At 43.3% G+C, this 12,454-nt stretch overlaps 1 protein-coding gene across 2 annotated transcripts in view; it reads right to left on the reverse strand.

Moving 5' to 3' along the window:
* The window catches only part of ITPRID2 (ITPR interacting domain containing 2), a 109,655-nt gene that overhangs the window by 58,682 nt on the left and 38,519 nt on the right, over window positions 1-12,454 (reverse strand). The window contains exons 1-2 of one of the 2 annotated variants that reach the window (XM_066575757.1): window positions 7,581-7,902; window positions 7,242-7,475 (exon numbers count right to left, since the gene is read on the reverse strand). The exons of the other annotated variant lie outside the window; for it this stretch is intronic. Of the exons in view, the coding sequence (XP_066431854.1) occupies window positions 7,242-7,416 (175 nt within the window). The 5' untranslated portion in view covers window positions 7,417-7,475; window positions 7,581-7,902. Of the gene's footprint in view, window positions 1-7,241; window positions 7,476-7,580; window positions 7,903-12,454 lie in introns of those variants that run through there. 2 annotated transcript variants of the gene reach the window in all.

A 12,454-nucleotide genomic window follows, 5' to 3' on the forward strand; every position in this document is an offset into this window, starting at 1 on the left:
TGGCATGTTCCATTTCCAGCGGATTTACGCTGCGGGAGGTCTCCATCGGCATAGCATTGACGGAGAACGCCGAAAAACACGCAATAGTACACGATCAGCAGTGGCTGCGGTTTGTTTACAATCCCAGTACTTCTGCGGCGTAAAACCGCAGGCATATACTGAGACGGCCGTGAGCCCTTAAGATGGAGAAAGAAAAAAAAAGGGGGGGGGGGGGGGGGGGGGGGGGGAAGTCAGTGGATAAACCAGTATAACAGTAATATTCTAGAATTGGATGACCATATTTAGCCTAATGATGAAATTCCAGCATTTATCTACTATGTGTATACTGTGATCAGGTCAATTAACCAAACAGATCAAAGCTGTTAATTTGCTTTTCTGATGCAGACTGACCAAAGAAAAATAAAAAGGCAGACTTGCGCTTTTTTGCTTACCCCATTGCTAACAAAATACATATATTTAGTAATCATGCTACAATGCTCTCATTGATGTCAATGGGGCCCTGCAGACCTGCGCTCAAACGGGGCGTTAACATGGATTGTCAAGTGCTGTCAGTTGTATTTTTATGCGCTTTTTTAACGCACCTCATGACCAATCACAACGATGTGGTACATTAAAAAATGCGGTGAGGATGCGTTCAATCCGCAGTGCCTACGCAATTAACATGGTGTATGGACGCGGATTCGTACGCACGTTGCTAGGAGACCGGGTAACAAATGGTATAAAGAAAGCATGAATTTATGGACAATGCAGGACAGTCTGTAGAACACCATGCCACCCAGACTGCTGTCTGCAACCTGTTTGTTCTTCTGGGCTCTTCCTCCACAAGAAGGTGTTTTTTTTTTTTTTTTTTTTTTAAGTGGTGTATACTACTTTCAAAAACAGTAGTATAAACCAGCCAGATCTGGAGAGCAGTGTCCCATCCACAAGAGAATGTCGCCTGAGTGATACAAGGGTGTTTCCGGGGCATTGGGCTACTTTCTGATATAAATCCCTTCTTGCGATATTTCTTCTGTGCGGATGATATGCTGTCCATATGGGTACATTGGCATAGAAAACCACATGCATAGGCGACCATTCGCAAATTATTTCCGTGATCATTCGCAGGTCTGCTGCTATCCGCACATGGACTCTGACCACTCGTGTGCCTGGCCTAAGGATCCCATCATATTTCCTCTTTACTAGTGTCCATATATATCCATCTCATTTTATCCACTACATATATTACCTTTAGGTTAACTTCACACGTACAAGTGCGATATTGGGCCGTGAATCACAGCGCAACATGAGCTATCAGTGAGAGTGTTATGGCTGAGTGTGTTAGGAGTCTATAGCAAAATATAAAGCAGGCAAACAGGGCTTTGATTTGTTACATTTTAGAAAATGCACTGTTGAAGGTATGGAAGTCTATAGGCCATGAAGCTCAGCTTTAAAGACACCCCATAAAAGCATGTGCACAAAAAAATAATAAACTAAAAAATGCCACTAAACGTTTAAACAACCACGTTTTAAATAAGCTAAGGGGCTCAGATCTAAAAACACTTCATTATATTCCCATCCCCCCTTTAATTTTGCAATTTACCAATATTTTTGGAGAGTTAATTTTATACATTTTTTTTTAAAGAAAAGAAAGGACATGAAATCTTTTTAAAAAAGGAGCATACATGTCTCAAAGCTAGCCAAAGAAGGACCATAACCAATAGGAACATTGCATAGAAACAGGTTGATTCTATTTAATGCCAAGTGGTTGTAGGATCGTACATCACATACACGTTTGCAATCTATGCATCACACACCACCTGTTACATATACGGTATAGGGTATGTGACACCGCCCAATACTCATTGACATTAGTGCTGGCCCTTCCTTTTATTAAAAAAAAAAATTCTGTTACTGACAAATGACAAGATTGTAGTGTATTTCATGGTCTAGAGATCACAAACGCTATCTTTCCTCCTTAGTGAGAGCACCTAGGCGGTGAGTGAGGAGACTCAAGAGCAGGGGTGGGCAATTAATTTTCCCATGGGGCCACATGAGAAATTGGAATGGTTTTAGAGGGCCAGACCAACATATGAAGGCTCCATGCACATTGCCTTAATGGGGCCGTATTCCAGCCGCCCGATTTGCGGCCAGAATACGGCCGCCAGTGAAAATGAATGGCGCTGTAATATCTAGCAAATCTTCAGATACCCGTGCCCGCTCTGCCTCCGTCAAGTTCTTGTATTTCTCTCCGTGTTTAGTCTCATAATGGCGATGCAAATTGTAATCTTTAAATACAGCTATCTGCTCTCCACAAACTAAACACACAGCTCTACCTTTGGTTTCAGTAAATAGATATTTAGAAGTCCATTCTTTGTTAAAAACTCGGCATTCTGCATCAATTTTTCTTTTTTTAATGTTAGCCGCCATATTTAAGGGTTAACAGCTAACCTCGGAAAATAGATTTTTTTAATACACAGTAGTATGCTCCTAGGAGAGGGCACAGAGAGCTGCCCCAAGAAGAGAGATTAAAAAGTGAATATTATTAGTATTATTATTCTAATTACAATGCAAAGGGAAAAGTCCTGACACTTACCAATGACGAGCGTGGAACGATTGTCCTGGCACTCCCCAAGGTCCGCAACGAGCATCCTGGCACTCAGAAGTTACAGTGGCATCACTTACTCAGCATCGGGAAGCAGTGAAACTACAAACTCCGAAGCCTTGTCCATTTTGTTAACTTATGTGCTGTTTAATAAAGTTATTCAAGCCTACGTCATTGGTAGAGGTGCTTGAATAAGTAAGGCCTGAATAACTATTAGCACAGCACAGAAGTGAACAAAATGGACAAGGCTTCGGAGTGCATAGTTTCGCTGCTTCCCGTTGCTGACACCGGACTCATTGGTGAGTCACCAGGACACTCTTTGCGGGCCGGTCCGAGCTATTCAGCGGGCCGGATGTGGCCCGCGGGCCGTGCTTTGCCCAGGTCTGCTCAAGAGGCCATTCATGCTCCTCTGGGTAATATGCAAATAAGGGAGATGGAATAATACCTCCACAGTGCCACCTATTGGAAGGCAGCAATCCTTCAAGCCAAAGTTAGACTGTTCATACAAGCCTTGTAACAATGACTGGGAATTAAAAACGAAGCCAGACTCGAGAGACTGCCGATGCAACACATGGATTTCACAAATCAAATCTGCCCGTGAACGTTGGGCCTAAGAATCACCCATTCCTGGATAAATTAGGTAGCTACTTTATCCTTCTAAAACCAGCAGTATTACTGAGGTTGTTGCCCCATGTACAGTCTGACACACTATTCTAGAAAGGTGGAGAGATTAGATACCTATATACCACAGGAAAGCAACTGAAGTCCATAATCTTCTGCCAAAACACAAGACATTACGTAGCCCTCATTTTTGGGTTCATTTTTTTGATAAGCAAAGTTTCAAAAGGTATTTGAATGATAAAAATTTAGAGCTAGTAATATTTTTTACCATTTGCTCGATACAAGTTGGTGAGGCACAATGCAGAGTCTAAGCCATATCTATGGGTGCCACCTACACAATAGCAGGCCAAATCCTTTCCCGCTCGTACAGTTAAGGACTTCTACACGCAGCAGCAGGTCATTTCTATGGTTTAGAACTGCTGAGCTGCAGACACTCCACAAGCCAATATATGGTGTCATGAGAAGCACCTTATTCTCTCCCAAGTGCCCCATGCAAACTAATTGCCCATTTACACAGGACGATCATCATTGAGTTAGTCGCCCCGTGTAAATGCATGCAGCAACTGAACGAGTGAGCGAAAGTTGTTCAGTTTCTGCATGTTTAGTGTAAACAGCAGTCCTTGACTTCTGACTGACTGCCTGATTACTGTGAATGGAGGTGGGCATGGAAAGAACGCTCCCCAGCCTCTCCTGCTCCACGCTGGCCACGCTCTGAGCAATGCCAGCGATACCCGCTCCTGTGTAACATCACAGGAGCGCATCCCAGTAAGGGCTCCTACACACTTGCGTTTGTGTTGTTTGTTAACGCGATAGTCAATAGGACTTTCTAATGTTAAATACGCAACACAATTGCGTTTTTGGTGCGTTGCGTTTTTAACATTAGAAAGTCCCATTAACAATCGTGTTAACAAAAACCGCAAACGCAAGTGTGTGGGAGCCCTAAAGCTCACCATCAGGCATCATTTGCCTGACAGTTCATACGATGTAAATGGGGCTTAGGAGTTCATTCACACAGGCAAGCGCAACATCTGTCCAAGAAAATACAACGCCATTTTACTAGGGAAGAATACATCAATGCGCCATACGACACACTAGGATTTTCCTCATGGAACCGCTATAAAAAGTAGCATACGGGCGCAATCACATGTAGCCAAGATGCTGTTGTGGATTTTCCTGCAATATTTGCAAGTTAAAAAAAATCTGCAGCGACACCAGATCACATACGCTTGGTGTAGAAAAGAAATCTGTGCAAATTGACATGTGATGTGGATTTAAAGCCCAGAGGATGTCAGTTATGCTTGCAGATCGTCACTCTTATTACGTAGGGAGAGATCCATGGCAAAACCAGCATGAAAGAAATGGAAGATCGTATAAAGATGTGCTACAAATACCATCCCAAGTGGATGTACCCCACCGCAGAGGCACAAGAAGGCAAAGTATGGACCAAACAACTGGAATTGGAACCATTGTGGACTTTACCCATTTAGCAGGAAAAAGTTATAGCCTGTACATTATATATATAGCCTATACATTATACAATATACAAGAAGGCTCCTTCACAGGCTTGGGCTCACCTATCAGATGTGGATGACCAGATTAGGAGTCCTGTGATGGAATCTGGTACACAGTACCCAGACATTCAAGCAAATTAAAAAGTGAGCAAAATAACCATTTGCTAAGTTTTTAATAAGTTAAGTCAATGCATTAGGCATCATTGCAACTGGTATATAAACAAAAAAAAAAAAAAAGCAAACATACAAGAAAAATCGCAAGTGGCAGTGATGTTCCTCCGTGAAAAAGTATCACTGACGCTCCGAGGGGAAAAGGGGGGGGGGGGGGGGTCACAATTTTACAGCGATTTTTTCACGGCACTATCGTGATCGCCGGTGTGAAGGAGCCCCAACATTGACACACTACCCCACTGTCCTTTACCACACGTCTCAGTCATTGAGGGAACACCTGTGTCCAACATTACAACTGCACTGGATCGCACCCATGACTGCTACTATACAAGCTGCTCTTAATCCAGATTAGAACACATTGTGCCCATGTTAATACATTATTATTCTCAAAACAACATATTCAACTATGTATCCCAGTGACGGAAAGAAGCCTGTATGAGGCGCCAACATAAACAATGCTTCCCAAAACATGAGGGAATTAAGTGACTGGATCCCTCTAGAGACCAAAATCTATAGAGATCTAGACCAGGGAAAGGAACAAGTACATAGCCGATGCCTGTGAAGGTCAAGCGCACAGCGGGGAGCTGCTAATGACAGTTCCTGTGGAGATGGTGCCAACAAACTCCAGAGAAAGCAAAGTATTCACCAACACAGACCCTAAACATCTTCACATCTTCAGAAATGGATCTCCCACATGATAGAAGGACCCTCCGGGTAGCCTTATCACATGGGTTACAGAGCAATTTTGTAGGTTTATACATATGCTTCGTGTATCCTTGACCATGAAGAGCTCTAGATATCGGTCCCCTCACTACTGATCCGTCTGTAAAGGGGTTTACAAAACAATGAGGCTCAACATGCATCTATAGTTGCAGAAATCTGAAACTATACATAACACACAGCATCATATTGTGACAATGTATCAGTTTGTGCATCAACAAGCCACAGTTATATAAACACAACTCCTATGTTTGCTGGAGGTTTCACATTACTTCAGGGCTACAGCATCAGCATGGACTTTAAATATTCCTATGGTCCAACACCCTCCAATGCCAAAAATCTTTAGGGTGAATTTACACGGGCGAGCATGATACCGGTCTAAGGAACTGGGACTGGTAAGGCACTTGTACATCCACGATCGCATCACACTGCATGACGGCACTAGTGATTGTAACGCACATGAAAACTGCATGTTCCAACAGTACGGGGAAAAAAAATAATTGCATCGCACAGTTATATGCAACTGCAATGCGATTTTTCTTTTTGCTCCCATAGGGAATAATGGGCAATTCCTAAACGAATCACCTAAAAATAGTTCATATTGTGATATTTTTATCTCACATCACAGAGGAGAAAAATAAATAAATAAAAATTTATATAATATATATATAGATCCATCTCATAGTAAATTACAGGTTCACATGCAATTTCTCTGTATCTTGCAATGTATAGAAATCGCATGCGAAAGATCGCCCATGTAAATACACCCTAAGGGTATAGTCACACAATGTATGCTTCCGTCTGATTTGCGAATCAGGGAAAAAAAAAAGCCACTGGAATAAAAACTACTTTTTTACTCTTATGCGCAACTGGGTGAACACTAAGCACTAATTTATATACACACACGCGTCCAACTTAATTGCAATTTTCGGATGAAAATCACTAATTAAAGATGCAAACCGGATAAAAATCATGCTTAAAGCTGCATGGAGGAAAAAAAAAAAAATTATATAATAAATATAAATATATATATATATATATATATATATATATATATATATATATATATATATATATATAAATATAAACACACACCTGTGAATATACCCCTACCAGTGTTTCTCAACTCCAGTCCTCAGGACCCCCCAACAGGTCAGGTTTTCAGGATTTCCTCAGTACTGCACAGGTGATGTAATTATTGTCAGCGCCTCAGACATTGCCACAGGTGTTCTTACTATAGGAGATCCTGAAAACATGACCTGTTGGGGGGGTCCTGAGGACTGGAGTTGAGAAACACTGCTAGACTAACAGTAAAGTTACTCCCAGTGCAAGCATTTAGATTTGGTGAAGCCCCAGATGGATAAACTTGGAGGGCTACAAATAAACTTTTAATCAAAGTGTCAAACTGACTAAAAACTTAATTTCAATTCCAAAAGAAGGTCAGCTGTCACTGACACCACTAGGGCACCTCCAGACCCTTGTGGGCACCACACTGGCACATGTGCCTATAGCAAGCAGTTGCAGGAGCAGAACGAGGAAGTACAGGGGCCACTGGTTTCCTGATTGCTATGAACGTGACATTACTTAAAAAGAGTTGGAAAGTTTGCAAAAACTTCGGAGAAGCAGCGATTACTGACCAGAGCCCTCTCCCAGCTGCAGCTTCCCCTGCACAGCTTGGGAAATGTGTCTGGCTTCCGCTGAGACATCCTCTGCCTCCGATGCTTGCCAGGAATCTCTGCTCTTCGCCCAGGCCTTCCTCTTCTCAGTCACTATCGCCCTGTTCTGAGCCTCCTCCAGGGCTGCTTCATCCATAGCGAGCGGCGCTCTTCTCAGCCCCGTCCTCGTCGCCTTCTCTTTATCACTCAACCAACCTGTAGAGTCGAAAGTAGAAACATGACCCCCTGCTTGTGTCCTGCGCGGCGGAAGTAACGCCAACCACAAAACCACCCGACTGTCCCATCAGTGCGGATACTCACTAGGTCCATCGCTGCGCTCTATACACTCCGCCGGCCACAACTTTGTGTGCCGTCCCCGGCCAAGCGTCTTTTTCTGCTTTCCTGCTCCGCTCGCCCCCGCCTTTTCCACTCTGCTTTTTTTATCAACTTAACTTTTTTTTTTTTTCTTCTTCTTCAGAGGAAACTATCGCGCAGGCGCCTCTTGTCAGGACGAGATTAAAACAACACCTGAAAGAGGAGGGGACAGATGTGGGAGCCGTCCTCCTCCCGGCAGGACGGCCTGAGGGTTAGGATAGGGGTCTGACTGGGAATGGACGGACGCTGGGCGGGAGATTTTACCTCAGCGGCCGTCCTGTGTGGGAGAGGTTGTCGTGTTTAATGAGGGCGGGACACGACGGAGCCTCCGTGTCTTCATTGAAACCCGGTTATCTGCCTCACACACCTAATAACCCGCAGTTTTAGCAAATAATAAGTTAATGAGTAGTTGGGTGTTTACTGTGTAGGTTGTGAGTCACTAATTGCTGCGCCTCTCGATGACAGTGAAGGTGGTAATGGCTGCTGAAGAAGTCGTAAACTCTCACTACCCTTGTAAAGTAGGAGAGGTGTTGGTGGAGCTCCCCTCGAAGGGGTTATCCGGGACGTAGAGGTTCCTTCACGCGGTATTTGCACGCGCAGTATCCAGGTTTCATTGGGTTCGCTCACATGCGCAGGCTTTCTGTGCGCATTTCGGCCGTGCAGAAAAAGATAGAACAGAAAGACGTCCTTCTGCGCATTTTCACACCAAGGAGAAGTCAATGGCGGACGCGCAAATGCAAGAAGATGCATGAAGCAATGTGTAATTCCTGTGTGGGGAAAAAGAAAGAACACATCCGGAACTCATCAGCCATTGCAATCGGTGCGTGTGTTTGCGGCGTGAAGATGAACATGCATCGCAGGACGGAAAAAGGCCGTAAAGGTGTAAAGTACGCCCGTATCTGGGCAAAAAAGCCTCGTACACAGCGCTAAGGCATGTTCAAGTGCGCTTACGCCCGCGTGAAGCCGGCCTAAAGGGGTTATCCGGGATTTAACGGGTATTTTGCGTGCGTATTTCAGATGCGCAAAAAAGATAGAATATACTTTATCTTTTTGCGTATTTACGCACCAAAGGTTCCTCATAGAAGTTAATGGGGGAGGGGGGGTTAAAATGTGCTCGGAATATGCAAAAAGAACACATCTGGGACGGATTATCCATTTCAATCGATGCGTTGGTTCGCCGCGCACAAATGAACATGCTCTGCGGGTGGAAAAAGTACAGTAAAGTACGCCGATACGTGCACAAAAAAAAATTATTAATAGCACAAAAAAGATGCAGTAAGGCGTGTGCAATTGCGCTTCCTCCTGTGTGAAGCCGGCCTAAAGGGGTTATCCGGGATTTAAGGCTGGCTTCGCACACATGTATTTGTGCACACAATGAATAGAATCCATTGATTTTAATGGGTTCGTTCACATGTGCGTATTTGGTATACGCATTTTGATTGCGCAAAAAAAAGATGGAATATGCTTTATCTTTTCACGTATTTGCACACCAAAGGTTCCCCATAGAAATCATTGAGGGGGGGGGGGGTTCAATGTGCGTGAAATATGTAAAGAGATGCGTGTTATGTAATTTTAGGACCCTTTTACATGGGACGACTTAGCAGATGTCACAGGACATCCCACGTCATCCAAGCGGTAACACCGGGGCACAAAAAAAATTGTCTTTATGGTGCCTGGAATATTAGACCTTATTCTTGGTATTTTTCTGCCACAGATTCCAAAAATACCATCCATTTCCTTCTAGGAGCTCTAGTTTATGTCTATTTTTGTTATATTTCCTTTATTTTCCCACCAGCATTTGCTTACTATTAGTACATACGGTACATATTGCCACCGCTGCACATCAAGCTTGGTTTGATGAAACGATGTGTAAAGACATTGAAGAGAAATGGAACGGGTTTCAGCTACAAATGTGGAAGATTTCCCACGATGAGCATGGAGAAGCCAAAAGCAGGAAAATTCGATGGACCACAAATCTGGGAACTCATGAAAGACCAGCGTCTCCAAGATTCAGTGGACAACTTTGAGGCGCTTTGTAATTTTGTAAAGCATTTCCTTGGGAACTATAAGGCCACAGACTCCGGTGAACCAGTGGAGAGTATGGTCACTTCTGGTTCTGAATACTTGGGTGTAACATCAGCATCAGATTGCAGGACCTGCAGACATTTTGGAGGGATTTCCAGATTGTCTTGGTGATATAAGTGATGAACAGGGTGAACGATTTCACCAGGAAATAAGGACCGTGTAAGAAAAGGACTGCGGATGATGGGATACAAATATGTTGGTGGACTACTGGTGACCGTGGAAGAACAGTACTGCAGATGATGAGATACGCATATAATGGCGGACTACTGGTGACCATGGAAGAACAAGACTGTGGACGGTGGGATACGCATATGATGGCGGACTACTGGTGACCAGGGAAGAACAGGACTGCGGACGGTGGGATACGCATACGATGGCGGACTACTGGTGACCGTGGAAGAACATGACTGTGAATGATGGGATACACATATGATGGCTGACTACTGGTGACCGTGGAAGAACAGTACTGCGGACGATGGGATACACATATGATGGCGGACTACTGGTGACCATGGAAGAACAAGACTGTGGACGGTGGGATACGCATATGATGGCGGACTACTGGTGACCAGGGAAGAATAGGACTGCGGACGGTGGGATACGCATACGATGACGGACTACTGGTGACCGTGGAAGAACATGACTGTGAATGATGGGATACACATATGATGGCTGACTACTGGTGACCGTGGAAGAACAGTACTGCGGACGATGGGATACACATATGATGGCGGACTACTGTAGAAACATCCAGCGTGAATGTCCAGGAATATCTAATCGCAGGAAATCACAAAAATGTAGTTTCATCGACATCTCAATGAAGAAAGTTTTGTTTAATTCATGTTCTAGGCTTCTTGGGATTTATCTTTGTTCCTTCAGCTTTTGCTTGGCAGTCATTACATGTATACCACAATACGTGTGCATGTATACATTTATATGCACATATGTCATATCTTGATAAGCAGACCTGATGGAGAAAAACTAGTGCAATTTTCAGAATCTATAACCCCAAAATACCCCCCAAAAGTTTGAACATGTCAGTCACCAAAAATTGTGTTCCCCAGTGTAATCGCTGGTTTAATAAAGGCGGAGTGAAGTCAGGGGATTGTTCCAGACATCCGCGTCCAATCACAGTAAACAACAATCTGCGGACAGGTTCCCTTTAAAGTGGCTTTACACAAGACAACTATGGTCAAAATAGTCACTGGATAGAGCAAATCATACGAGTTGGGGGTGAAAAGTTCTTAGCCCGACCAAGAAGGGAATAAAACTTTGATTCTTTTCAATATATTCCTCTTGACGTTCAACACACTTTTTACACCGTTTCTGAATTTTTTCTGACTTTTCTTAAAAGAACTTGTCAAAACTGAGACTGGCGTGGATATCAGACAACTGATAGAAGCAGTGCAAAACTCAAAAACTTGGAGGGAGCTTGCCTTTAGGGTCGCCAACGGCCGTGAATGACTAAACGGCTAACAACAACAAAAGAACTTGATGTTTGGTCACTGAAAAAAGTGACCAAACTTCAAGTTCTGTTGCTGCTGTCACCTGTGATTCATTCAAAGATTTGTGTCTCTTTTTCTAGTTTTGGAAATAGGTAATAGTCTGACAGAGCAAGATCTAATGAGTAGGGTGGACGGTCTATGCACTAATCCCCCAAATTCTTCAAAAGATCCATTGTCTTGGCAGCCTTGTGTGAAGGAACATGGTGCTGAAGAAGCATATCTTTTTACAGCTTTCCATACCTTTTTTCTTCAAGTGTGGCCTTTAATGTGTCCAGCAAATAACACTAGTGTTCTTCATTGATGGTTTGTCCTTTCTGAAGATTGGTATTTTATTAACAGACTTTCTATTCAAAAAAATGGTGACCATGGCCTTTCCTGCTTTAACTATGTGCCTTTAATTTCTTGCGTCTTGGAGATCAAGAGTGCTCCCACTGTGAGGACTGTTGTTTGGCCTTAAGAGTGTAGTGGTGTAACCAAGTTTCATCAACAGTCACTAGCTGTTCCAAAAAATTAGCATTGGATTCCTCAAAATGCTTCAAAATCACCTTGGAAGTGTTCACTTGTGTGTGCCCTTCTGCTCAGTATTCAAACATTTTGGCACCCAGTTGTCTGAAAGCTTTTGAATATCCAATTGTTCATGAATTATAGTCCAAACACGTTCATTGGATATCTGCTGTGTCTGAGCTACGCTTCAGTGTGATTCGCCTATTTTCCAAAACTATGTCATAAACACATTCAACAATTTCAGGAGATGACTCTGTGATGGGACTCCCAGATCTTTCAGCACCATGAGTGGAAAAATCACCCCGCTGAGAGTTGGCAGACCATTTCTTTACAGTTGAGAACTGAATTTTCTTTGGTGTTTTATTCTGCACGAACATGAACCTCATGATGCCTCGCAGCTCAGTGCTAGAGAATTCCTCATTTTTCTCTGCCATGCTTCTTTTAGTGTGAAAAAAAAAGAAAATTAAGTGCTATTATCCTGTAATTTAGCAGGTAAGCCTACAAAAGAACACACTTTATAGTCAACATTTACAAGAATTTGGACACATTCCAGGAAAAGGAAGGGTGTCGGGCCGAGAATGTTTCGGCCCCACTAATAGGCGATAGTTGTTCCGTGTACACAGCCACCAACTGGGTGATATGCAAGAATTCATTCGTTAGTCACTTAGTTTCTGTTAAACTAAAAATAGTCGTTGGTTGATTATTTACCATCTGATGTAAACCGGT

This window comes from Eleutherodactylus coqui, chromosome 8, assembly GCF_035609145.1.
Source record: "Eleutherodactylus coqui strain aEleCoq1 chromosome 8, aEleCoq1.hap1, whole genome shotgun sequence".
Taxonomy (NCBI): domain Eukaryota; kingdom Metazoa; phylum Chordata; class Amphibia; order Anura; family Eleutherodactylidae; genus Eleutherodactylus; species Eleutherodactylus coqui.